The sequence below is a fragment of the Chionomys nivalis genome, chromosome 7, assembly GCF_950005125.1.
Source record: "Chionomys nivalis chromosome 7, mChiNiv1.1, whole genome shotgun sequence".
Taxonomy (NCBI): Eukaryota; Metazoa; Chordata; class Mammalia; order Rodentia; family Cricetidae; genus Chionomys; species Chionomys nivalis.
In genome coordinates, this window is record NC_080092.1 from 86,543,410 (window position 1) to 86,570,256 (window position 26,847).

Sequence of the window (26,847 nt, forward strand, 5' to 3'; positions counted from 1 at the left end):
TGCAATTTCTATCTGATGCTGCAGAGTCTGTTAGTGATTAGACCAAGTATTTGCAAGTATTTTTACAAATTGAAACCTTAAAGTTAACGTTTTGTACCCTTAGTAAGACTTTAACACTAGTTCAAAACAACATATGGGGCTAGAGAGATGGCTCTGTGGGTAAAATGCATGAGGACCTGAGCTCTGTTTCCCAAACCCTCATAAAAATCCCTGCAGTGTCCGGTGGTGGTGGTGGTGGTGGTGGTGGTGGTGGTGGTGGTGGTGGTGGTGGTGGTGGTGGTGGTGGTGGTGGTGGTGGTGGATACGCCTCTAATCCCAGCACTCAAGAGGCAGAGCAGGCAGATCTCTGTGAGTTTGAGGCCAGCATGGTTTGCAGAACAAATTCCAGGGCAGGCTCCAAAGCTACAGAGAAACCTTATCTCAAGAAAGGAGAGAGAGAGAGAGAGAGAGTGAGAGAGAGAGGGAGGGAGGGAGGGAGGGAGGGAGGGAGGGAGGGAGGGAGGGAGGGAGGGAGGAAAAGAGGGGGAGGGAGGGAGGGAGGGAGGGAGAGAGAGAGAGAGAGAGAGAGAGAGAGAGAGAGAGAGAGAGAGGAGAGAGAGAGAGAGAGGAGAGAGAGAGAGATCCCTGCAACCTGCAATAATGGTATCCACTAAACATTTGTAATCCTGGCACTGGGGAGTCTGAGACAGGAGGATCCCTGGGGTTTGCTGGCCAGCCATTCTAGCCTAATTGGTGAAGTCCAGGTCAATGAGAGACCCTGTCTCGAAGGAGGTAGGTGCATTCCTGAGGAGCAGCACCTAAGGCTGTCCTCCGGCATACACAAATATGTACAGATGCACATGTATGTGTACCTCCTCACACACCTGCACACAGATTAAGAGTAGTTCAGGCCTGTGAACCCAGCACTTGAGAAGCTGAAGCCGAACAGCCTGGAGTATCAGGCCAGGAGCCAGAACAAGATAATCCAACCATCCAGAAAAGCAACCAACACAGTTGCAGACATTAGCAAGTATCTCTCAATAATAATCTTAAATCTAAACATCCCGAACTCACCAACAAAGACTTAAAAACCAAATCCCGACTATCTATTGTCTCCAAAACACTCACTTCACTGTCAAAGATACCTGCAGACCAGTAGCCAAAGGATGGAAGTCAGTGTGTCAAGCAAATGGTCACTCTGCATCTGTAGGCAGAAAGGAAAGGGGGCTGAGTGCTTGCTACACTCAGAGATTGCTCCTTCTTCAGTTCGCAAGCACAACCCATGGAATGGAATCTTCCACAGTTAAGGTGAGTCTTCCCACCTCAGTGAACCTAATCTAGGCAGTCCCTCAAAAGCCCTTGTCTCCTAGGTGATTCTAGGGTCTCTCAAGTCAGGATGTCAACCACCACAGGACATTACAACAGATTGCAAAGAAATCCAGAGGACCAGTCAGGGGAGACATTGAAAGTTTAAATTCCAACCCTGAAAAAAAAACTAGAAAAAAAAGGGTGAATATATATATATATATATATGTGTGTGTGTGTGTGTGTGTGTGTGTTTGTATACATACATACATACATGTATCCACGTATCCTACTAAAATTAAATCAGAATATAAGTAGTTTAATCAGATCTGTTACAAGTAACAAGATTGAAACAACACCAAACCAGAAGCCCATGGATTCACTGCCAAACCTTACCTACCTTTTAAAAAGAACTCTTCCATAAAATAGAAAGGGAATGACCCCTACTAAGTTCATCCTACAAAGTCATTAACACACTGCAAAATCAGTAATGATGTGACCAATAGAAAACTACAAACCAAATTTATTGATAAGTATAGAAACAAAACTTCCCAATAAAATTCTTTTGTTGTTGCCAGATGGTGGTGGTGCACACCTTTAATGCCCAGCACTCAGGAATCAGGGGCAGGTGGATCTCTGAGTTTGAGGCCAGCCTGATCCACAGAACAAGTTCCAGGGCAGTCAGTGCTACATAGTGAAACCCTGTCTCGAAAAAAACAAAAATAACTTTAAAAATTAAAATGTGCATGGTAGACTTTTCACACAGGTGGACATGATCCAAGATAATTGCTCAGATGTATACCATTGTCCCTCAAGGCTTACAGTGTCTGTGTTAAAAATCACATCTATTAAAAACAGATGTGGGAGCCGGGCGGTGGTGGCGCACGCCTTTAATCCCAGCACTCGGGAGGCAGAGGCAGGGGGATCTCTGTGAATTCGAGACCAGCCTGGTCTACAAGAGCTAGTTCCAGGACAGGTTCCAAAACCACAGAGAAACCCTGTCTCGAAAAACCAAAAAAAAAAAAAAAAAACAAAACAAAACAGATGTGGGCTGGATTGACGGTACAACCCTGGAGAGCACTGGCTGCTCCTGCAGAGGACCTGGATTCCAGGATTTCACATGGTGTCTCACAACCTTTTGTAACTCCAGTTCTAGGGGATCCGACACCTCTTCTGACTTCCGTGGGCACCTGTACACATGTGGTACATTTATGTAGACTCAGGCACACACAAATACACCTAAATAACATATTTTTAAATTGTGCTTTATTATATTGCCTAACAAGTCAATGCAACCCCTTTCAATATCATTGAAATCATTTAAATATATAACAATGTATCTAGATCCAGGCTTTTCTGCATTCCAAACTCATGGCACAGACATTTAAGGTTAAGTTAAGCATTTTGCTTTTGAACACCCTCAGGGCGAGGAAAGTAAGTAACTAATAGCCAAGTCCATTTAAAAACAATCCTAGAATTCAGGAGTCTGTCTAGTGTCTAAAGGATCCCGCAGGAAAGCCTGAATAAAGCTGCTCTAGCCATTTCGGGTCTGTAAGAGAACAGTTTAAAAGTGGCCTTGGGGCTGAACAGAGTTCCCCTTTGGCTCAGGCTTTAGGGCGATGAAATAAACGCAGTAGGTACAGCATTTAGGTAGATTTGACACGTTATGCGCAGCAGAGAGAGGTATTCAAAACAGCAGCAGCAGTGAAAAAGTGGCAGGCATCACTCTCGAGACCCCTGGCCTAGAACTTGCAGGAGCTCAGAGTGGTACCCTGGCCCCCAACCACCCACGCCCCCATTCACCCGCACTGCGCCGTTATCCGTCTGACTGACATCTTAGCTAACCAATGATCTCGGGGACTTCCGAAGAACCCGCCTCCAGGGGTTGGGCGGGGGAATAAACAAAATGACAAACATTTCCGCCAATAGTGAAGAGGGCTCGGGTGCTAAGGCTGTGTCAACCAATAAGAAGAAGGAACAGTTTGGAAAGGACGTACCCGGCAGCCAACGCTCGTCGTCGCGACGGGATCGCGTGGCTTCCGTTCCGAGAGGGCGGGCCGGCATCCCAAACGGAAGGTGGTAGTCGCTGCCGGAGCTTGTTTGAAACTGGTGGTCCGGCCCGGCGGAGTGTGTGTGTAGCCGGGGACCCGCTGGAGGGCTAGGCCGTTCCTGAGCGCCCCGGCCCCGCCTCCTCTCGGACCCGCTGACCCAAGCCGGGCTCCCCGCCCGTCTCGTGCCCGAGCCCGCCGCCTCTCCTGCCGGCTCTGCGGCCCAGCCGCCACCATGTCCCTGCACGGCAAACGGAAGGAGATCTACAAATATGAAGCGCCCTGGACTGTCTACGCCATGAACTGGAGCGTGCGGCCCGACAAGCGCTTTCGCCTGGCGCTGGGCAGCTTCGTGGAGGAGTACAACAACAAGGTGGGTCGTGCCGGGGCTCAGCCTTGTGGCTGGCAGGGAATGCTCGAGGTGGGCGGCAGCCTCAGATCCCACAACTCTCCTGCGAACTTGCCTTTCTAGCAAGGGGGTGGTTCCTCTGTGGCCCTGTTGTTGAGGGTGTCACATCGTTGCCGTATTTCATTTTGACAACCGGGGAAACTGAGGCACCGTGTTGTGACATGCCCGAGGCACATGATGTTTTTGCTGGTAGTAGTAGATTTCATACCGGAGTTTTAAGTCCCCCCAAGCCACGTCCTCCGTGTCTCCCGTTTCCCCCACTTCTGCCGCAGCGCTTCTGTTGCTAGGCGGGGGGCGGGAGAGAGGCAGTGGAGGAAGATGCGGGCGCTTGGATTGGTGGTCGTGTATTCCTGGCCACGCGAGATTTCTGTTAGGGCTATTTATTGCAAGATCTTCCCCATCTCAGGTGTTTCTCATGGATACAGAGCCCTAATGCTAGGTTGTCATTGGTCACTGGTTTTGCTTCCCGATGTTCATCCCCCCCCCCCCCACTATTCTTGGAAACCTTGGTCTGTGGCATTATCCCGCCATTTATTTATTTCTGAATAGAGGAAGATGACATTTGATCTGTTCTTGCCGTGGTTCCTTTCACGTTGGTTTGCAGCGTTGCTGGACATCCATCACTTCACCAAAACGCTGGTAGAGGAGAGAGCTGTTAAGCTGGTACTTCGGGATATAGTTTTGAAAGTGCTGAGAAGATTTTTCTTTCCCCAGTCTCTTGACTTCATTCTTCTGTTGTAATTTAAGTTAAAAACAAAAAAACAAAAAAAAAAAAAAAAAAAAAAAACAGAGATGAGAGCTGCTGAGCTGCTGAAAGCTTTGGTCAGTGTTGTTTAAAGCCAGTACTCTGGCTGATGCTGTGGACGTCAAACTGGAGACAAGAGACAAGATGGGAGGAGTGGAAGACGTAGATAGTCTAGAATTTAACTAGACCACCTTGCATAGACCAAATCTGCATTGCCTACACCGGAATTTATTCTTTCTAGCCCGCAGTGGTATAGGAAAGGGGTTCTGTGTTACATGTGAAGATGCAGATGAAAACATTTGGACATTTTAAGTTTGTTTGTAGTATTTGAGGAGCTCATGCGTTTCTGTGGGTAAGGGTCCCCATTTCTGTGGCGTCCTTTTTGAGGAATGGGTGAAAGGACTGATTTTCCTTGCCTAGACCCACACATACACTCAGGGAGTGAGCACTGCCCTTCCCTTTTGCAAACAAGAACCTTGTTTCTTTTCTCTTCTCTGATGGCTTCTCCCACACTACTGGAAGATCTGGCTAGGTTTCAGGGTCCAAGTGTGGGTAGTGTTAGTGAGGTTATGACCACTGGAACTATTGTTTAAGGATTCGTGTAAGAAATAAATGTAAAATATGTTCATTAAAGGACTGTAGGTTTTTTTCCCCACAAACACACAAATTAATTTTTTTCCCTTTAAGTTCTTCTAGAGTCTTTTATCTAATAGAGGAGAGACATTGAGTACCTGCAGAGGCCAGAAGAGGGTGTCACAGTCCCTTGGAGCTGGAGTTACAGGCTACCCAGTGTGAGTGCTGAGAACCATACTCAGTTCCTCTGTGTGAGCAGTGAGTGTTCTTATCTCTAGCACCTCATTTTAAAACTGGACGTGTCCAGTCCCTCCTAAGGAGCAAGTATCTAATCTAATCTAATCTAATCTAATGTAACCCTCAAGCTGGGCCTGGTGCCTCTCACCTGTAATTCTAACACTTGAAAGGTTGAGGTAGGAGGAGTTTTGTAAGTTTGAAGCTAGCCTGGGCTACATAGTGAGCTTCTAATCAATATGAGTTATAAAGTGAGACCTTGTCTCAAACAAAAATGCATCTTTCCTATTATCTGTGAACAATATATTATTCATATCTTATGGGGTTATTGTTTTTTTGAGACGCAGCCTCATGTAGCCCAGGCAGGCTTTGACCTCCTAATCCACCTGCCTCTGCCTCCCAAGTACAGAAATTACTTATATATATCACCATGTACAGCTACCTTGTGCGTTCTGTTTTTCTAAAAGAAAAGTGCTGTATCTCCTTCCTTGTTTGTTACCACAGACTCCTTGAAGGTGGGAGACGGAAGAGGCATGACAGGGCACGGAACAGCATGAAGGCAGCTGTCCGAATTAGTTTTTCCCAGCATTCCCGAAGTACGTGAGGACGAGCAGTAGGATGCAGATAGAGGAAGGGTACCTGGCTGCAGGTGCCAGACTCAGAAGAGCTGCAGTTCTCTAAAACAGGATTTTGTTGGACAAAGAAAAAGAAAATCAGTCTTTTGGGACAAGAAGAGGGAGTGCATGCAAGTTGGCAAGTACTTGGGAGCCTCTAGCCTGGGCTACAGAGTGAATTTAAAGCTAGCCTGGTCAACTTAATGAGAACCTGTCTTAAAAGGGAAAAAGAGACCTGAGGATGTAGTTAAGTGGGTAGAGTTCTTGACTAGTATGTATGATGCCCTGGATTCAACCTCCTGTGCTAGAAAAGAAGGAAGGAAGGAAGGAAGGAAGGAAGGAAGGAAGGAAGGAAGGAAGGAAGGAAGGAAGGAAGGAAGGAAGGAAGGATTACATTGAAAAAGAATAGAATAGATGTAGAAGAAGAGGCCTATGTATAGGCATCATTGGAGAAGATCGCCCACCAAAAAAATAAGACAAAAAACTCCTCCGATTTGTAGTTAAAGAATTGAGGAAAGAGTTGACATGTTGAGTTCGGATGTGGGGTGGAACTCCATGTGTTGACCAGGCTAGCTTTGAACTCAGAGATCCACTGCCTCTGCCTCCCAGGTGCTGTGCTTAAAGGTGTGCACCACTATGTCTGGCTAATTTTTCACTTTTTGTACAAGTTTCATGTGGCTTAGACTAGCCTTGAATGTCTCATCCTCCTACCTCTCCCTCCCAATACTGGGATCACGACTATTCCCAGCATTCCCCTCACCCCCCTTTCTTTTGATGAGGTCTTAGCTGTAGTTCAGGCTTTAAACTCTATTCTTCTGCCTTAGCCTAACCCTCACCCCATCCCCAGGGCCGGGACTATAGGCACGGCTTGTTCCACCAGCCAGAAGCACTCCTTCTGAGCCAGCGGTGGTGGTGCACACCTTTAATCCCAGCACTCGGGAGGCAGAGGCAGGCGGATCTCTGTGAGTTCGAAGCCAGCCTGGTCTACAAGAGCTAGTTCCAGGACAGGCTCCAAAGCTACAGAGAAACCCTGTCTCAGGGGGAAAAAAAAACCCAAAGAACAGAAGCAACCCTTTTGAAGATGGTAGAATTGAAAGTGTGAGACTGGGGAGGTGGCTAAGTTGGTAAGGTGCTTTCTGCTCCAGCATGGAGACTTGAGTTCAGATCCTCCAAAAGCCACAAAGCCCAACAGAAACAGGATCCTTGGGACTTGCTGTCCAGCCAGTTGAGTCAAATTGATGAGCTCCAAGTTTAGTAAAAGACCCTGTCTCAAAACCTAAGAAGGAGATGACAGGTGTGCACATGTACACAAAGGTGCTAGAGCGGGTACACTTCTAGGAATCTATCCCAATGAACGTATACACACACACAAAGAATTAAACAAGGATATTCATTGTGTGCTGTTTATGGTAACAAAACAATGGACCAAAATGAATTGTGGTGTGCTTATGCAGTCTGCCTAGAAGAAGAGGTGGGGCTATTTGTGGTTGGCTTGAGAAGACGCTCAAAGCAAGATGTGGGATAAATCATGTGGGACAAGTCTGTGTTTTGGGGTTTTTATTTTTTTATATATTTTAAAAAACCTACAACACACGCAAAAAATGCATGGAAAATAATTTGGAAAGATACGTATAACCAGTCATTGTAGAACATAGCAAGAACTTGGCAACATTGGTCAGTACAAGAAGTTCGGCACTAGAAAGTTCTTGCAGTGGCTTGGCTATCAGCTCTCCTAAACTCTAGGGGGCTTTTTTCCCCCATAGAAACTGTGTCCATGCATTGGATGCCAGAGGATATTGACAAGTATCTTTCCTGGTTGTTCTTCATCTTATTTTGGGGGCAGAATCATGAACCTGGAGCTTGGATTCTGCTAACCTGTCTGACCAACAAGCCCTAGGGATCCTCCTGCCTCTACCTCCCCAAAGCTGAGACTCCAGGTGTGCCCACACTAGACTTTTAACATGGGAATTACTCTCAGGTTCTCATGCTTGTGAGACAAGTGTGTTATTGGCTGAACCATATCTTCTGCCCACAGAGTCTTACCCTAAAGCATGTGAAGCCGGTTTGCTTCAACTCTGTCCTCACAGAGAGTGTCACTACTTTTAGTATCTTATTAGTGTGATTTAAGATTCTTTAATCTCAAGAAACAGGAATCTACCCAAGATAGTTTTTATGAGTGGGAGCTGGAAAGATAGCTCAGTGCTTAAAAACGCTGTCTGCTCTTGTAGAGGTCCTGGGTTCAATTCCCAGCACTCACATGGCAGCTCGCAACCATCTGTAACTTTGGTGCCAGGGGATCTGATATCCTTTTCTGGCCTCCTCATGCACTGTGTGTGAAAATGGCACACAGACATGGATGCAGACAAAACATCCATGCACATAAGATTAAGGGAGAGAAAAGGATGGTTTAAGGTAGCAGGAGAGTTGGATTTTGTTTTTTTTTTTTGAGACAGGGTTTCTCTGTAGCTTTGCAGCAGGAGAGTTGGAGATCTGAAAGCATGAATCTCAGGCCTCTACCAGGCAAATCAGGAAGTGGAAAGCTGCCCTTCACAAAGCAAGGCTCATGTCCTGCATGCTCTCTAGTCTACTCAATCCGTGTGCCAGCTTTTCCTGCATCTTCATGCAGTGTGGGTATGGCCTTTCCCATTTTCCCTTCCAAATGAAGAACTGAGACTAAGTAGGATTAAGGTCTCAAGTTCCCAGACGTGGATTTGGTTGATGTGGCAGAGCTAATACAGTGATCCCAACCATGGCTGTGCATGGACCGCTGGGTGCTCCAGCAGATAGATACCTGTGTGTGTCTTTACCACAGGTTCGCATCCCCTCCTCTGGATGCTGCCTAGGCACTGGGTACTTTTAGATTCTCAGGAATTGAAATATAGAGCCACAGTTAGAAACAGCTGAACTAAGGAGAGAATGGAATTGATCTGAGGTCATGGTGCTTACAAAATGGGAGTCCTAGGCAGGTAGATTATTTTTCCAACCAAGTCACTATTTGGGGCCTTCATCTTTCCAGTTGTCTATGTATGTACTATCCTAGTATAAATTGAAACTTTTCTTTAAAATTTAGGCCTAGGGATATAGCTCGATGGAAGAACACTTTTTATTGGGATTTGGGGTACCAGAAATAATGAAAACAGTATCAAACATGGGGAATATTAGAAATAGGCACAAGAAAGCCAAATGAGGAAACAGTAGCAGGCTGTACAAGAAGAAAAACACAGGCCAGGTCTTTAAGATATTTACTAAGTGAGACCACACAAAAGAGTGGTGTCGGTGTCTCGTGCCACTGGGATTACCTGTCAGATGCCTGGTATTGGCAAGTACTGAAAGGTACAGGACCAGGAGAACTGCCAGTGGTTTGTGGGAGAAGTAAGATAAAATCTTGAAGCTCACCCATTGGGAAAGACAGTAGATACATAATTATTAAGGTCAATATGAATGTCTCGACTCGACAGGTTGAGAGCAGGATTAGCAATAGTAAGAGACCTGGCCAAGGGTTGGTGAGTGGTAAGTAGAGTCCTGGAAGCCTGACACTGCTGATGTGTTAGTATTGGGCAGGGTTGGGTTGGTGGAGAGTGTGGGAAGATGTATAAGGAAAGGGGGAAGGTGGACAGTGGTTATTAGAGGAGGAAGATGGGAGGTAAAGTGGGTGAGCATTGGGTGGCAGAGGGCCTTGAATGTTAGGTGGAGAGGACTTTAAATGGAAAATGTTCACAGAATCTGATATTTGAGGTTTGGGGAAAATGTCTCATGATTTGAATGACAATTTTTTTTTTTTTTTTTTTTTTTTTTTTTTTTTCGAGACAGGGTTTCTCCGTAGCTTTTTGGTTCCTGTCCTGGAACTAACTGGAACTAGACCAGGCTGGCCTCGAACTCACAGAGATCCGCCTGCCTCTGCCTCCCAAGTGCTGGGATTAAAGGCGTGCGCCACCACCGCCCGGCTAGAGCAAATTCTTGCAAAATGGAGACGACATGAAGCTCTGCCTCAAAAACCTTCTTAAGTAGAGTGAAAATACTTTTTACAACAATGTTCGCAAAATGTGTCACTAATTTGTTAAAATCCATAGGATGGAGCTGGGCATAGTGGCACACACCTTTAATCCAAGCACTCAGGAGGCAGAGGCAGGAGAATGTCTGTGAGTTCGAGGTCAGCCTGGTCTGCGTAGGAAGATGTTGACTCAAGCCAAAAGGGAATCAGGAATGCAGCTCAGTTGGTAGAGTACTAGCCTAGCGTACCTGAAGCCCTGGTTCATTCCCCAGCACTTCATTAAGCAGGCTGTGATTGTACATTCCTGTAATCCCAGCACTTGGGAGGAGAGACAGGAAGGTCCGATTGTCTCAAAGAGGGGGTAGGCAGGTGAGCTTAGCTCAGAATTTAAGAGGCAGAAAGCCTGTATTCAGATCGTCTTTTTCTAGCTTTGTAGCGTTGGCTGTACTGAACCCTGCGATTCTTGAGTTCTCATTTGTGTTGGGATCATCAGTGTAGGGGTCCTCTCACTATAATTACTTGGCTGTACCCTTCAGTGTTCAGACCTGCGCCACTGACCAGGAATCTGATGTATTTGGTGCTGCTGGAGAAAAACAAATGCTCATGTGTTTGAATTTTGGTGTGTTGCAGGTTCAGCTTGTTGGTTTAGACGAAGAGAGTTCGGAGTTTATTTGCCGAAACACCTTTGACCACCCATACCCCACCACAAAGCTCATGTGGATTCCTGACACGAAAGGCGTCTATCCAGACCTGCTGGCGACGAGTGGTGACTATCTCCGTGTGTGGAGGGTAAGCAGGTGCTTCCTTAGCAGACAGCTGCCGCGTGTCCTGAAGAGCTGACAGGTAGTATCCTTGCAGCATGGAGGTGACAGCGCGTGCATCTGGGCCAGTCTCGTTTTAGCTCAGGTTTTCTAGGAAATCTAGCCCAGATGCCACAGAATCTTACTGCTGGCCTCAGTCAGCCTTGAAACTTGAGGCTCAGTTAACCTGGTGTGATGGGGACAGTCTTCTGTGAGGCAGAGAACACTTGGGACCTCATACTCCACTGATCCCAGGCTGTTGATTCTGTGCTGTGTGGGTGTTCCCTTTTCAGCTGAGCTCGGCACAGGGGTTTCCTTGTACATGGGTGCAGAGCTAGAGAGCAAAGCTGGGAGAAGGGCAGGTTTGAAAGAATACCAATTCAGAAGTTCCTCTGGGTTTTATTAGCCTTTGTTATAAAAAATTTTTTCTCCCTTTGTCCTAGATTTACTAAGCAGGACCTTGGGTGGGCAGGGGAGGTGTATAGACAGGTGAATATCTTAAATTGTTGTCCCTTCAGGTTGGTGAAACAGAGACCAGGCTGGAGTGCTTGCTAAACAATAACAAGAACTCAGACTTCTGTGCTCCCCTGACCTCCTTTGACTGGAACGAGGTGGATCCTTATCTTTTAGGTGAGGGCTTTGAAATCAATTTGAAGCAAAGGAAGATATACATTTCCTCAGATTCGGGCTGGGTCTGTTTTTGTGGAGGTGGGGGTTGAGGTACACACCTCATCCTAGAACAGCCAGTGAATGAAATGGGCTAAATATGGAATGTAGTTATTAATTTCTCTTTTTTTTTTTTTTTGTTTTGGGTTTTTTTTGGCAGGGGGTTTGAAACAGTTTCTCTGTAGCTTTGGTGCCTGTCCTGGAACTAGCTCTTGTAGACCAGGCTGGCCTCGAACTCAGAGATCTGCTGCCTTTCCTCCCCAGTACTGAGATTAAAGGCATGCGCTATAGTTATTAATTTCTTACGGGGAAGTCAGCTTTCCCCGTGTGTACATCACATCTCTCCAGCTAAAATTCACAGTCCACACCTATAATCCCAACACTTGGGACGTGCAGGCTGGGGGATCTTGAGTTCAAGCTCAGCCTAAACTATATAAGGGTATTCTGTTTCAAGAAATTCTCCTCCCCACCCTACAAGAAACAAGTCAGTGCTCAGGAAGTGCTGTGCTGATTGTCCCCTGGGCCAAGCAGAGAAGAGAGGTCTGTGTGGAGCCTCACCTCATCAGTGCGGCTTGCTCTGGTGTCTGCAGGTACCTCAAGCATCGACACAACCTGCACCATCTGGGGACTGGAGACCGGGCAGGTGCTGGGACGAGTGAATCTCGTATCTGGCCATGTGAAGACCCAGCTAATTGCCCATGACAAAGAGGTAATGATATTTTTCTCCCTCCTTTTTTGCAGGTGATTTCTGTACCTGCAGGTAGAGGTCGTCCTGTTCTCTCACTGGTTTGCAGGTTATGTAGATTATAATGTTGGTGTGTGTCTTGTCAGAGTTGAAAATTAATGTGTTAAAACAGAACAACACTTATAATTTAACCTTCTAAAATGTATCATTTATTACGACTATTATGAGAGAGAGAGGAAGTGTGTGACTGTGCCGGCACATGTGTACCACGGTGCTTGTGTAGAGGTCAGAGAACAGCTCTGAGGAGTCAGTTGTCCCCTTCCATTGTGGGTTCTGAGGACTGAGCTCAGGTTTGCCTGTGGCTGAGCCACCTCACCAGCCCAAATGCTTCATTAAATGGCACTAATAACTTAACCTGCAGTCTGTCATTTTCCTTTCATACTAGAGGTTGCTGGAGGTATTTTTTTTAAATTGATTTTTGGGAATCTAACATCATGACCTTGATCGTGCTCACCCCCTAGTTTCCCCATGTCCACCCCATCCCCTGCCTCAAAAAGAAAAAAAGCAAGTTCATTTTGTGTTATCCATGTATTCACTGGAGTACAATGAAATTCCTAGTGGCCAGCCCCCCAATAGAGGATGAGCCTTCTTCTCCCTGCATCCTCCACCAAAAGCATCAGCTGAGGAGAGCCTTGTGGTGGTTGGGCAGTTGAAGCTAGCTCTTCCATACCCACACCACCAGCCACATCACAGCAGTGCTATGGGCTGGTGGGGGCAGGGCCAGCTCTCCCATGAGGTCTGGGGACAGAAGTTGCTATTTTTTAATAAAGTCTCCTATAGATATCCTAGAAGCTGATGTGTTAAAGAGTAATTTCAGGGTAACCCTTCTCTCTAAACATAATATCTTGGGCTGGAGAGATGGCTCAGAGGGTAAGGACACTAGCTGCTCTTTCAGAGGTCCCAAGTTTGATTCCCAGCAACCACATGGTGGCTCACAACCATCTGTAACGAGACCTGGTGCCTTCCTTACCAGCAGTACATTGTATGCTTAATAAATAAATCTAAAAAAAAAGAGGGCTGGAGAGATGGCTCAGAGGTTAAGAGCATTGCCTACTCTTCCAAAGATCCTGAGTTCAATTCCCAGCAACCACATGGTGGCTCACAACCATCTGTAATGAGGTCTGGTGCCCTCTTCTGGCCTGCAGGCATACACACAGACAGAATATTGTATACATAATAAATAAATAATAAAAAAGAAAAAATATATCTTCTTGGAGATGGGGAAGCAGAAGGGAGGAGTTCATGACAGGCAGTCCTCGTTAGCTATTTCTCTAAAACAATTCTGTGTACTCTGGTATGTTTACTAGTCTTTTTACTTTCAGTCCTGTTTTGAGGCAAATATAGCTTATTGGTGTTTCTTCTGTGTTTACTGGAAAAGCTGAGGGGGGTATCCTCTGGTTATTTGAGGGGGAGCAGGTATAACTCTGTTCCCACAGAGCCTGGGTCCTTGTCTTGTGTCGTTTTCTGCCCCTTTACCTGCACAGCGAGTGGTACCAGTATTTCTTACACAGAAAAAAAGATGCCTTAAGGCCAGCAGAGTATCACGTTACGTCAGGTTGCTCATTCTGAGGGGTTGATCTTCGGTGTTGCATCCCTGAGAGTAAGATCCGCAGAAAGACGCTGGGACTTAACTCCTGCTAAGCTAAGAGTGTTCTGCAGAGATGACTAAAGGAGCTTGTGGAAATGTTACGTAGAAAGGCCTTTGTTCTCTGCTAGAGCCAACCCAAGGTGGGAACTACTCAAAGTGTCTGGGAATACAGCTCGGTGATGGAGTGCTTGCCCAGCATCCATGAGACCCTAGGTTCAGCCCGTTGTGGGGGAAAGGGGTCTTGCAAGAGTAAGCCTAAGTGATTTAGAACAAGAGAATGCTAATACAGTGAAGGAACTGAGAGGATAGTGACAGGAGGCTACCACTACCTGTAGGTGAAAGCCATGGCTCCCAGAGCCTGGGTTTAGCTGGCCGAGATGCTTCTGAACAGAGAGAGGAAGGATAAGTACTCAGCTGCTGCTTGTGTTGTAGCATCCAATTTCCCACCTCTGATTCCTTTGGCTGAACCATCTAGAAGCAGCCAGTAAAGCTGGGACTCCATCAGACCTGGCCTATAGGAAGCATCTCGTGCAGCACAGAGAAGAGCAGGAGGGCTGGAGAAATAGAGTTGATGACAAGCTGGAAAGAGGAGCCCGTGATGGCAGCTCTGAGTTGCCACCTTCCCTCTTTCCTGATGAACCATGCAGGTGGGGCTGAGGAGCAGTTACTTACGCTGAGAGAGCTTTGTGCTCTGAGCCACACTGATGGGGGATTACCCAGAACCAACAGGAGAGCAGATGCCAAACACAAAACACACTTTTTAGTATGTTTTTGTAGTAATGATAGCTGGCATTGATATGGAGAAATAAATAGAATTTCTCACTAAAAAAATATTGGGTCCCAAGGCTGGAGAGATGGCTCAGCAGTTAAAAGCACTGACTATTCTTCCAGAGGACCTGAGTTCAATTCCCACCAACCATCAATTCACAGCCATCTGTAATGAAGTCTGGCGCCCTCTTCTGGCCTGCAGGCAGACATGCAGAGGGAAACTGTAAACATAATAAATGTCTTTTTTTTTTTTTAGTGTTAATTGATTTCTCCATTTTCTATAAATAAGTCTTTAAAAAGGAAAAGTATTGGGTCTGAGGCTGGAGAGATGGCTCAGCAGTTAAGAGCATTGACTGCTCTTCTATAGGATCCCAGATTCAATTCCAGCACCCACATGGCAGCTCATAACCGTCTGTAACTCTAGTTCCAGGGGATCCTATGCCCTCTGCAGGCACCAGCTATTCATGTAGTGTACATACATACAAGCAGCCAAAACACTCATACAGATAAAATAAAAAGCTTTCTTGAAAAATGTAGGTCCTCTAGACGCTCTGGGTACTGAGGTACAAACATGGCTAATAGATGCCCATCTGTTTTGTTCAACGTGCTAAGCCCCCCTTTCTCTAACCGTGAAGAAAGATTTCTCTGAGGTGAAGATTAAGAGTGGTTCTAAAGGGTGAGATGCAGTGACACGTGTGACGCAGGCCTGCATGCCTGTCAGTTGAGTGGTTAGATGCAGGGATGTGGGGGGATCGAGAGTTCTGGGTCATCTACTGCACAGCAGGTTTAATGCTAACCTGGGCTACACGAGACCCTGCCTTAAAACAAGAGGAAAAGAATGATTAAAAGGGGACCCCGGGTACCTATAATTCTAGCACTTAGTAGGTAAAGGTGGAACAATCTAAAGTTTGGTACCAGCCTGGGCTGCGTAGCAAGACCCTGTCTTCTTAGGTCTGACACACCAGACAGACAGAGGCTTTGTCTAGTGCTATTCACTACATAAGGACATATATACCACCTACCATATAGCAAGTTTGAGGCCAACTTGGGCCACAGGTGGGCCACATGAGATTTTTTTTTCTTCCTTCTTTCCTTCCTTCCTTCCTTCCTTCCTTCCTTCCTTCCTTCCTTCCTTCCTTCCTCCCTCCCTCCCTCCCTCCCTCCCTCCCTCCCTCCCTCCCTCTCTCCCTTCTTTCCTTCCTCTTAACTGGATATATAGACTAGCTTTAATAAAATTTACAGCGTGTTAAGGCACAATTTTAAACCAGTAATTAGAAGGCAGACACTATGAGTTTAAGACCAACTTGGTCTATACAGTGAGACCTTGTCTCAAAAAAAAAATAAACATAAATAAATGTTCACTTTAGGGCTGGGACTATAAACTCAGTAGTAGAACAGTTGGTTACCATGGTGATAAGTAATATATAAAACGTGTCCGGGGGTCTTTATGTAAGGTACAGTGTCAGATATTTCTTCTAAGAAAATATGAAGTATCATTGCTGCTTAAAAAGAGGGCTCTAAGAGGGACATGTGTGGGTTGTCCTAGGAAGGGGAAGTTGGGGATGGAGGGGGGAATGAGAACATGAGGGAGCAGGATGGTTGAATTAGGGAAGGGATGGAGAGGGGGAGCAATGAAAGAGATATCTTTATAGAGGGAGCCATTATGGGGTTAGAGAGAAACCTTGTTTTAGAGAAATTCCCAGGAATCTTCAAGGAGGACCCTAGCTAAGACTCCTAGCAAGAGTGGAGCGGGTGCCTGAACCGGCCTTGTCCTGTAATCAGACTGGTGACTACCCTAATTGTCATCATAGAACCTACATCTGGTAACTAATGGAAGCAGAGGCAGAGATCCACAGCCAAGCTCAAATTATTTTGTTTGGAATTGGATTCAGTCCCAGCGGCTGCTTACACCAGTGGGGATGTTCCCTTCTGAGACCATGCTGGAGCGCTTGCATTCCCCTGGAAGGTGTAAGGCACCTGCTACTGCTGCTGCAAATGACCAAGTGCAGATTGTTCCTCAAAAATCAAAGAGTTCATTATTTAGGAATCAGATCAAGGCTTCACACTGGTTTTCCACTTCTGAACGTCACACTTAAATTCCCAGTTATGTATTTCCATTTAGCAAAGACACAATAGAAAATAACTAATTGCATCTTTGCAAAAGGAAAAAGAACTCAGTTCTTCATGAGTCTCTTTCTTTCTTGCCTTTTTATTTATTTATTTACTTATTTTGGTATCTTAAATGTTGTTGATCACAAAAAAATTTCTGGTTTCTCTTCCTTATAGACTTGCATTGCTGAGTATGTTATTGTTTTGACTTCTGTTCCCTGAGGGTGCTTAGACAAAATAGTCTTCTCCCAACCCAATTGACTGTAACTTGAAGATTTTTTGATCAGTATCAAGTATTTTCACTTCCCAGGTATGACGTATTGATCAGCACTGAATTGTAAAGCCAGTCGTCCAGAAAGGGAAAGGTTAGAGTCTGCAACTCATCTTCCTTGAGTTTCTACTTCTGTTGTTTGGAGGGGTCCACAGTCCCTGTGTCTGTCATGTAACTGTGGCCATGGCACACTGTTCAAATGCTTTCTCCAGAGCAGATCCCCATGCATGTAACTGGACAGCAGCCGTGTGATCCAGACATGCATGCTTCGATTGACTGGAGGGTACCTGTCTTTGATTGCCTTCTGTTCCTCCATCAAACTGTAATCTCTGACATCTTCCTCTTCTTAAGCCATGATTAAAGATTTTTTATTTTATTTTTATTGAAGACTTTTTATTTTATTTTTCAAGATTTATTTATTTTTATGTGTATGGATGTTTTGCCTGCATGTATGTCCTTGCACCACATGTGTGCCCAGTAAAAGACCAAAAGGGAGTGTTCGATCCTCTGGATCTGTAGCTACAGATCTCTCTTAGCTGAACCTGGGTCTTCTGCAAGAGCAACAAGTACTCTTAACTACCAAGCCATCTCTCTAGCTCCCAGATACCCTTTTTAAAAACACAAAAACAAAAGTCGTGATTACCTTTTTCTTACAAATGGGTCTCAGGTCTAGGTTTTATAGCAGAACCAGCTTGAAAGAACCATGAGGTAGTTTGTTGTGAACCTGCATCTGATTGCATATAAGTGAAACCCCTAGAGCCCAGAAAATAACTGCCTTACTCTTGGAACAGAGTCCTCGTCCAGACTTGGGTATTCTTTGCCAGTCAGTAAGCTTGTAGTTTTTGTTTTATCACAGGGTTTGGAGAGGAAGAATCGAAGCCAGGCATGGGAAGAAGTCTACCAGGACCTGTGGTCAAATGATCTTTATTCTCTGAGAAGTCACTAACTTACCTACTTTGTGTCATGAGTTGGGTTCCGATGAACTGGAAGTGACAGGTTTCCATTGTGTGAGAAAATGGCTGGTGTAAACCTGACGCTTCTTACCAACAGGTCTATGATATTGCATTCAGCCGAGCCGGAGGTGGCAGGGACATGTTTGCCTCTGTGGGTGCGGATGGCTCTGTGAGGATGTTTGACCTCCGCCATCTGGAACACAGCACCATCATTTACGAAGACCCACAGCATCACCCACTGCTCCGCCTCTGCTGGAATAAGCAGGACCCTAACTACCTTGCCACCATGGCCATGGATGGAATGGAGGTAAGCCCTATAGGCCCTGTCTGTTGGCTCCGGTCTGCTTAGTGTATTTACAAGAGGAGCTCTCAGGTGGTGGCGATCTTTGGAAATACCTGGAGACGTTTTTGGTTGTCAGATGTTAAGGAGGAAGCATAGAGTGTTCCCTGGCATCAAGTGTATAACGATGAGGGAAGCTGCTCATCACCCTGCAGTGCAGACAGACAGTCCCCAGCAGTTTTTCCTGCAGTGCAGACAGACAGTCCCCAGAAGTCTCAGTCTACTCAGAATGCCAAAAGGGCCGAGACTGAGGAAATCCAGCCAACAAGAAGAACTGGGTTCAGCTTCTCCCTGCTTCTTTGATAAAACAGAGTTTCTGTAGCTCAAGCTAGCTTGGAACTTACTGTGTATCCGAGGCTAGCCAAAAACTCACTGCAATTGCACTGCTTTTGTGTTAAGAATTTCTGATACAGTGGGGGTGTAGCATAGTGGCAGACAGAGTGCCTGTCTAGCATGTTCAAGGTCCTGATCCCCAGTGCAAAAACAAAACAAAACAAAAATCACACACACAACTAATAAACTTTCACTGGGCACGACTTTAGCATTTGGGAGGCAGAGACAGGTAGATCTCTGTGAGTTCAAGGCCAGCCTGATCTACATAAAGTTCCAGGACAACAAGAGCTACAGAGAAAACCCTTTTTCTTGCCAGGTGGTGGTGGCGTACACCTTTAATCCCACACTCAGGAGGCAGAGACAGGCAGATGGATCTCTGAATTTTAGGCCAGCTTTGGTCTACAGAGTGAGTTCCAGGACAGCTAGGGCTGTTACACAGACAAACCCTGTCTCGAAAGAGTTTCTGGTAGAGTAAAGCTAAGACGAATAGAACAGTGATGATGGCTGCAGCAGGGACTCAGTGCAGGGGCACAGAGCCACTGAGTCTGCAGGCTTCCTCTTGTCCCTTGATCAGAAGTCTCTCTGTTTGCGGAGGAACTGTAGTGATTAATAAGGAAACTAATCCCCTACAGAAACTTCATGGACAAGATAAAAATACAGATCAAAATGACAGGCATCTGGAGGACTTGCTGTTACTGGCCCAGAGTATCAGCAAGAGCCTTGTAAGCTAAAATGTGTGAATATGTTTCCTAACTTCAAAGTTGGAGATTCCAAATATGAAGTCATTGAAAAACTCTAGTCCTGAATAAATAATATAAAACCCATCTGGTAATATGTCATGAATTGGTTATACAACTGATTCAAAACATTCAAATAAACATTCATTTCATAATTTAAAAAAAAGACAAGTTATATATAAATGACTAAAATTTAAACCAAGTCACAGGGACTGAGTAAGAAAGTAGGCCATCCCCCCTGGTGTTCTAGGCAGACTCTCCAGCTGTTGCAAGTAGGCGTAAACGGAAGCTCTGTGGTCTGCTGGGGGGTGGATTGTTGACCAAGAGGACATGGTAGTTAACCTTGGTTTGGATGAAGCTTGTGCCTCATGCTTCTTACATTCCAGGTTCTGCTTTGGTTAGGTGCCCATTCTACCTAGCTAAGATACATGATTTTTGATTTAATTTTTTGGTTTTGGTTTTTTTTTTTTTTTTTTTTTGAGACAGGGTTTCTCTGTGTGATAATTCTGGCTGTCCTGGAACTCGCTTTGTAGACCAGGCTGTTCTCGAAGTCACAGAGATTTCCTGTCTCTGCCTCTCGAATGCTGGGATTAAGGCGTGTGCCACCACCATATTTTCTTACAGGCACTAAACCAGGGTGTTTATGGATCATGCAAACTCGTGATGCCTATTCCGACTTCCCCTTCTCCGTTAATCTAAAGACCCAGTGTGTCTCTCACTACATATGTGTGTTCACTGTTTTCTTTCTTCCTCCATTCTCAGGAAATCCTGTCTTTAATATTCTTCAAACCCAAAATGAAGATTGTTTAAAATTTTGTGTGTGTGATAGTGTTGTTCGTTTGTTTGTTTTTCCTGCCACATTCTGCAGTTATTGGTTTTTTTTCTTGTATTTCTGCAGGTGGTAATTCTGGATGTTCGAGTTCCCTGCACACCTGTCGCCAGGCTGAACAACCACCGAGCATGTGTCAATGGCATTGCTTGGGCCCCGCATTCATCCTGCCACATCTGCACTGCAGGTAACCGTGATGGGAGGAAGTATTCAGTTGGTCTCAGAGCATCTTTCATTGACTAATGACTGTGTATCAGATACAGACCTGTGTGTATACTCCTATAGGGGAATATGTACTGGTCCCCAACCAATCTTTGTTCTTACAAAGAAACACCCACCTGGCTTTAACAGGGTCTTTAGCACTACCAGGAATCATCTCCCTTGGGTCTTTCTCCTTCACAGAGCCATACCTAGTCAGTAGTTTGACTTAGAGTTCTCACTTCACTATTTTTCTCAAAGCAGGTGCCTCTCAAAAATACATTGCTTATTAAGTGTTTTTATTCTAGAAATAATGCAAGTCTGTTATTAAAATGAAAACAATACAAAGCTGTGATAAGTTTGCTATTTCTTTTTTCTTTTTCTTTTCCTTTTTTTTTTCTTCAAGACAGGGTTTTTCTGTAGCTTTGGAGCCTGCCCTGGAACTAGCTCTGTAGACCAGGCTGGCCTCACTCACAGAGATCCCCCTACCTCTGCCTCCCAAGTGCTGGGATTAAAGGCATGCGCCATGACCACCCAGTTTGAATACAAGTTTTAATAAAGATTTAATCGAGACCATTAGAAAACACTGAGAGGAAGCGCCAAGGACAGTAGTGACTGATCTTTGTGGGCTTTAAGAGAGAACACTGCTCGGGGGAGTTTTATTTTATTTATTTATTTTGGTGAGATGGGCTCTCACTGTGCAGTGTTGTCTGTCTGGAACTTGCTGTATTGATCAGGCTGAGCTCCAGCTTGCAGTGGTCCACTTGCCCCTGCCTCAAGTGGCAGGATTATAATCATGTGCCACCATACATAGCAAAACACAAAAGTTTGCAATGGTTCATCAGGTTTTTTTCTTTATTTTCTGATGGTGCTTGTGAGATTGTACCAAGGACATGACCATGATAAGCAGGTACTCTACCACTGAGCTATGTCCCCAGTTCCCTATTGTTGGTATTCCATTACAAGATGGAATTTCATTTATCTGTTTGGTTCTTTGGTTCGTTTGGTTTTTTGAGACGGAGTTTCTGTGAAACAGTCCTGGTTGTACTGGAACTCACTTTGTTGACCAGGCTGACCCTGAACTCACAGAGATTTGCCTGCCTCTGCCTCCTGAGTGCTGGGATTAAAGGTGTGCACCACCACCACCCGACTGGAATTTCTTTTAATGGTGCATGTCTATATAGCACTTTATGTCAATCATCTGTACATCTTGTTGAAGTGTAAATGTACATAAAATGGGAAGCAGTCATCAGAGAAGCATCGTTATTCACATAATATTTTTAGTGGATGAAAGTGACATTGTATTTTGGGATCATTGCATCCTGTGTCCTCTCTGACGTCCTAATCTAATTCTCTAACCTGGTACAGTGAATGGAGTTTAAGGACCTAGAATGCGGAGTGAGGACCTAGATGTGAGTCCTGACCCTGCCACTCACTGTCTACATGGCGTGATGGGGCAAATGGTGACACTGCTAGATCTTGTTTTCCTCATCTCTAAAATACCACCTCCCTCACAAAGTTTTGGTGAGCAAATGTTTTGCAAATTGTGACTGACTCTCCAAATGCAAGATCGTTACTCCATTGTCTGAGTCATGACGTTCTTTCTTGCTTTTTCCTAGCGGATGACCATCAGGCTCTCATCTGGGACATCCAACAGATGCCTCGGGCCATCGAGGACCCTATCCTGGCCTACACAGCCGAAGGAGAGATCAACAATGTGCAGTGGGCCTCAACTCAGCCGGACTGGATTGCCATCTGCTATAACAACTGCCTGGAGATACTCCGTGTGTAGTCTTGCTGGCGCTTCACCTACCAGACCGGGGCTTGTGTGTTTCAGCCTCTGCCCCTTCCCTCCCCAGTGGCCAGTATGTCTGTTGTTGCTTTACACCCACTGTGTCCAGAAGCTGCTGTAGGAGTCCAGGCCAGTTGCCCCTCGCTATTGTGCAGGACTGTGCTGTGTGGCACACCACATCCCAGGGCTGGGTTTTACAATTTCTCTCCTTTCCTCTTTGCTTCTTCAATTAAACATTTCTGTATATATGTTTGTCAGCTGTTGTGTTCATGAACAGTACGAGCACTGGCTCTGTCTGTCCAGTTGCCCCGTGTCTCTGTTTGTGCCTGAGGCAGTAGTCCGCGTCTTGCCCCATCCGTGTCCATGCTAGCACTTAAGTGGGACAAATGCCAACTTCAAGTTGTCTTTCCTCCTGGTATTAGTGTCTTTTAACACACCTCAACTTTGTATATTTTTTATCTATCAGGCTAATTTTTTATGAAAAGAATTTAATCTTCCTGGTTTCTTGGTTTCCTCCCCTCTTTGTACCTTCCTTTCCTCCCTTGGTGCCTGCAGTGGGTACTGGACCCTAGACCGCAAGACCAGTTTGCCTTTCCGAGTAACTGCCTGCATGGCACACCCCGAGTTCAGAACTGCGCTGGTGCTCTAAGGGCTTCTGACTCCCACCTTTCTCAGTCTGGGTCTCCTGAAGGCCTGGCAGGTGCAGGACAGACATAGGAAGCCTTCTGTTCCACCCTCACCTTCCTCTCTGGCTTCGTAATGACTGCCGGTGAAGCTGAGAAGCCGTTGAGTAGGGGCCAGGCTGAGGGAGAATCGTTTCAGGAAAGCTGAACTTACATTGAATCTCCAGTACCTGGTTTCAGAATCTATTTTTCCATTTTAGAACTTGAATGATAGGCAAGAAGGATCTCTAAGCTAAGCTTCGGGATTTGTTTGTTGCGTTTCCTCTACCTGGTGGGATACCAGCCCATCTCTGGATTGAGTGCTCTGAATGAGAGACTCCAGAGAGATGCTGTCTGGCCTGACCCTGAACATGGTCTAGATTGAGATAAATGGGCAGTTCTCATAAAGAATGGGCTAATCAGCTGTGGTGATTCCAGGCCACCAAGTAAATGGCTATGAAAGAACCATAGGGCCCAGGGTCCGCCATCGAGGCTTCTCTACACCTGTGACACCCTCGCCTGAGCTTAGGTTCTGAGCAGTATTGGACTTTGTAGGCTACAGTTGGCTGTGCTGACTTAGAGGCCTCGGGTGTGTTTCCGTTACGTGAATGGCTTCCATGGAGGGGACTTGTGTGGTTCTGACTTTAGATGAGTCCCTGGCAGTTTGGGCCATACTCTGGAGAGTTTTCCTGACTTATTTTCTGCCGAGCTACCCGAAGGTTTCTCAAATTCCCTGACATGAGGAGAGTAGTGGGCCTGAAATCTGATGCTTTTGCCCACTCGCTGTCATTGCTGGGGAAATAAACACTGACTCATTGTTCTGGGCACGTGGGCTCTCTGGCCGAGTCTTTGCCCGCCTCTTACAGCTGCTGCAGCTGTATGCCAAAAGTCTTAGATCACTTCGCCACATAGGGGCTCGTCCCAAAGGAAAGGCATTTTCAGTCAAGGTATTCCCCCTTGGCCTTCCTGGTTTGTCATTCTGATCCTGGTCTCTAGCTGTCTGTCTGATTGATATTAATGTTCCTGCACTATCATGTGCTTTGCTCTGTATCATTTGCAGATAGAGAACACAATTTGTGGTTACCTCTGCTTTTAGTGGTGTTTGCTAGCTAGTACAGGGTCCTTGAGGGCAGCAGGCTTGCCAATTTAGGTTGCTCCTGTAGGAGCCCCCAGTTTCTTCCTGGGCTGAGTCTACAGTGGACAGTGGTAGTGGTCCTGCTGGGAAGGGCCTCTGTGTTCTGGGTGGGCTTTAACTTGGGCTAAATCATGGGATTTGTCAGCTGGAACTTGAAGGCAAAGTTTTTAAAAGTAGTAGTTATTAGAATAGATTTGTATGTGGTAACTATGTGCTTTGGAAACCAGCCACCTGTGACCATCTTTCCCTCGCTCTGTGGATGTTGGTCATTTTTAGCCTGCCTTTCTTTTCCCTCCATCTAGACAGGTAAGGCTCTCACTGTCTTCATCTTCAAATATGCACACACCCACAGTTGCAGGGTTGCTGGCATTTTGAAGTGCCAGCTCTCTCACCCTCCTTTTAGAGCATGGATTGGTTGCCCTGTGGCTGAAGAAGAGACTTCTGTAGCCTTGAGACATAGAAAGTCACTTAGTCTGCCTTCTTCCCAGAAGCACAAGTCTATTAAAGTCTCAGAAGTCAGTCTGGGCCAGGATGTGGTGGCGCACGCCTTTAATCCCAGCACTCGGGAGGCAGAGGCAGGCGGATCTCTGTGAGTTCGAGGCCAGCCTGGTCTACAAGAGCTAGTTCCGGGACGGGCACCAAAGCTACAAAGAAACCCTGTCTCGAAAAACAAACAAACAAATAAAAAGTCAGTCTGTTTAGATTTGCTAGTTCTTGGACTGATGGGGAGGTAGGTCAGGACCTCCACACATGTTTTCCTCCAGGGATGGTAGCTCCAGGCTCTGGTGTGGCTGCAGTGCTATTTGCACTTGGCTCTGGCATGCTGAGCCAGAGGCTCTGGCCTGTGCTTTCTGTGTCTGCTGGTGGGAGGGTGATGCTCACATTAGCCGAGAGCTGAACCGCTGCATGGGTCTGAGGCGCTCCTGGGCTTGAACTTTTCTCCGCAGGAGATTGTGTCTCTCCCCTGGTCTGCAAGGTTAGGGCTTGAAGAGTGATGGCCCCTGACAACTGGGTGATAATTTCCATCAAACTCACAACTGGGTCTCGGATAACTGGCTCCAAGTCAGGAAGAACAGAAAAAAATCAGGATCCTAGTGTTTTGATGGTTGTTACACTTGAAGTCTGATACTTTAGGGTGTAGAAGAAAATGAGTTCTTCAGATCACAGAAGGAAGAGGCTCGGGAACACAGAGGTCTGCAGGGAGGACGTTGAGAGTGGACCTGTGCTCAGCCTAGGTTGGCCTTCCAGTGCCGCTAACCAAACATCTGGGTCACTGGGTAGCTAGGAATGGGGTGAAGCTAGGGGCAGAGAGCCCTTCCCACAGCAAGGCTGCTATAGGCGATACCTGCTGGGTAAATTTGAAGTGTTGGGTGTGCCGTGACAGCACATGATGATGCTGTTTTGTTTTATTTTGTCTGAGGCAGGGCCTTGCGTTGTAGTCTAGACTGCCCTTGAACTTGGGATCTTCTTAACTTACTTCAGTCTCCCTGAGTGCTGGGATTACAGGTATGTGCCACTATCCCCAGCATCCATGGTTCTTCTTGTAGATCCCCCTCTTCCCTTATCTTCCCTTTAGTTTTAATTTTTCATGGTGTGTGTGTGTGTGTGTTTATGTGTGTGTCGGTGGGGATCCAACGTAGGCCCTCACACATGCTAGGCAAGTGTTCTACCATAGAACTACCCTCTAGCCCTTCCTCTTTTGTTTTTCTTTTCCTATCCTATTCCCTTTCCTCTGGAGAGTGTTCTCCCTTCTTCCTGATGTGTCCTGGGCCCTAGATTCCTAGACTGTAAGGACATGTAGGACTCTGGAGTTTACCAGACATGGCTGAGCAGTCCAGAACTGCCTAATTTCCCCATTTTGAAAATATGGCAGTTCATTTAATCACCTGGCTTAGGATAGACACTACCATTGCAATAGAGACCTCAAAGCACGTGCTTCCTTTAGAGCCTGTGCTCGGCATGAGGCAGGTGGGGCCTGCTTGGCATTTAGGTTGATTTTCTGAGAGGAGAGCTGACCGGAGCAGTGTCACCATGAACCCTGAGCCAGGCTTTCCCAGAATTGTCCTCTCTGCTCTGGTGAGGCCACAGCTGTGTGTCTCATGTCTCAGAGCTTGTTCACCTCACCCAACTGCGTTCTCTCTTCCTCCCATACTGTCATTGTTCTCATGGCCAGAGTCAAGCATGAGGCATTATTGGATGGGCAAGCGTCTTGGGCTGCTATCTGGATGTCACTTTTTAAATATGAAAACATGCAGCTGCCTTCTCCAGGAGGCTTGAACTAATGTGTCAACCAGAAACAAAAAGCTAAGGGAAGTTTGAACTCCAGAAGAAAAATGTTGGGAAATGTACGAGCACCACCTTTGGGATCAGTGATGCTGAACTGTGTGCGATCTACTATTTGAAAGAAATGTTCTCCCATTGGGCTGATTGTGATAGACAATGTGTTAGGAAAACTGTTGACCTGAAGCTTTGAATTGCTTTAGTCAAATGAGTCACTTGCTTTGGTCCCCCTCCGTCAGCGACCCTCCCTTGCCCTGCCCTCGTGTGAATTACAGCATGATTGTACAAAGCTCTGTGCGGACAATGGAGAGTTCTTGTTCTACAAAGTGTTAAGCTCTAACTGATCACTTCTGTGCCCTTTGATCTCATGTGTGAACGTGCTTTCTTACATATTTAAACTTCCCTTCTGTTGTACAGCTTTTGTGGCATCCCTTGTTGAGGTGGAGAGGAAGCTACCCCTTTGCAGAACTGTACTGTAACCATTTCTCTCTGTGAATATTATTTTCACAGGGCTGATTGTACACAGGGCTTGTAATAAAATTTTAACACTGTGCTGTGAATGAGCTTAGGATTCTCCACCGGAGGCGACTTGAAACGCAGCCGAGAGTGGAGTGTTCTTTCTGTGACTTTACTTCTTCCTCGTACATTAAGTCTCTGCGTTCTGTTTCAGCCTCCTGTATAAGAAGTACCGTATTTTCTGCCCATCATACTTTGTAATAAAACTTGAACATGTATAGATTGAA

At 46.0% G+C, this 26,847-nt stretch overlaps 1 protein-coding gene and 1 pseudogene across 1 annotated transcript; one reads left to right on the forward strand and one right to left on the reverse strand.

Annotated features, from left to right (window-relative positions):
• The first annotated feature begins 3,347 nt into the window (after positions 1-3,347).
• On the forward strand, positions 3,348-26,847 carry Dcaf7 (DDB1 and CUL4 associated factor 7). Its single transcript, XM_057773343.1, has 7 exons — positions 3,348-3,705; positions 10,529-10,687; positions 11,217-11,328; positions 11,955-12,073; positions 17,896-18,105; positions 20,107-20,224; positions 21,855-26,847. The coding sequence occupies exons 1-7, from the start codon at positions 3,568-3,570 to the stop codon at positions 22,025-22,027; spliced, it is 1,029 nt and encodes a 342-aa protein (XP_057629326.1). The 5' UTR covers positions 3,348-3,567; the 3' UTR covers positions 22,028-26,847.
• LOC130878601 (protein archease-like) lies at positions 16,718-17,200 on the reverse strand (annotated as a pseudogene).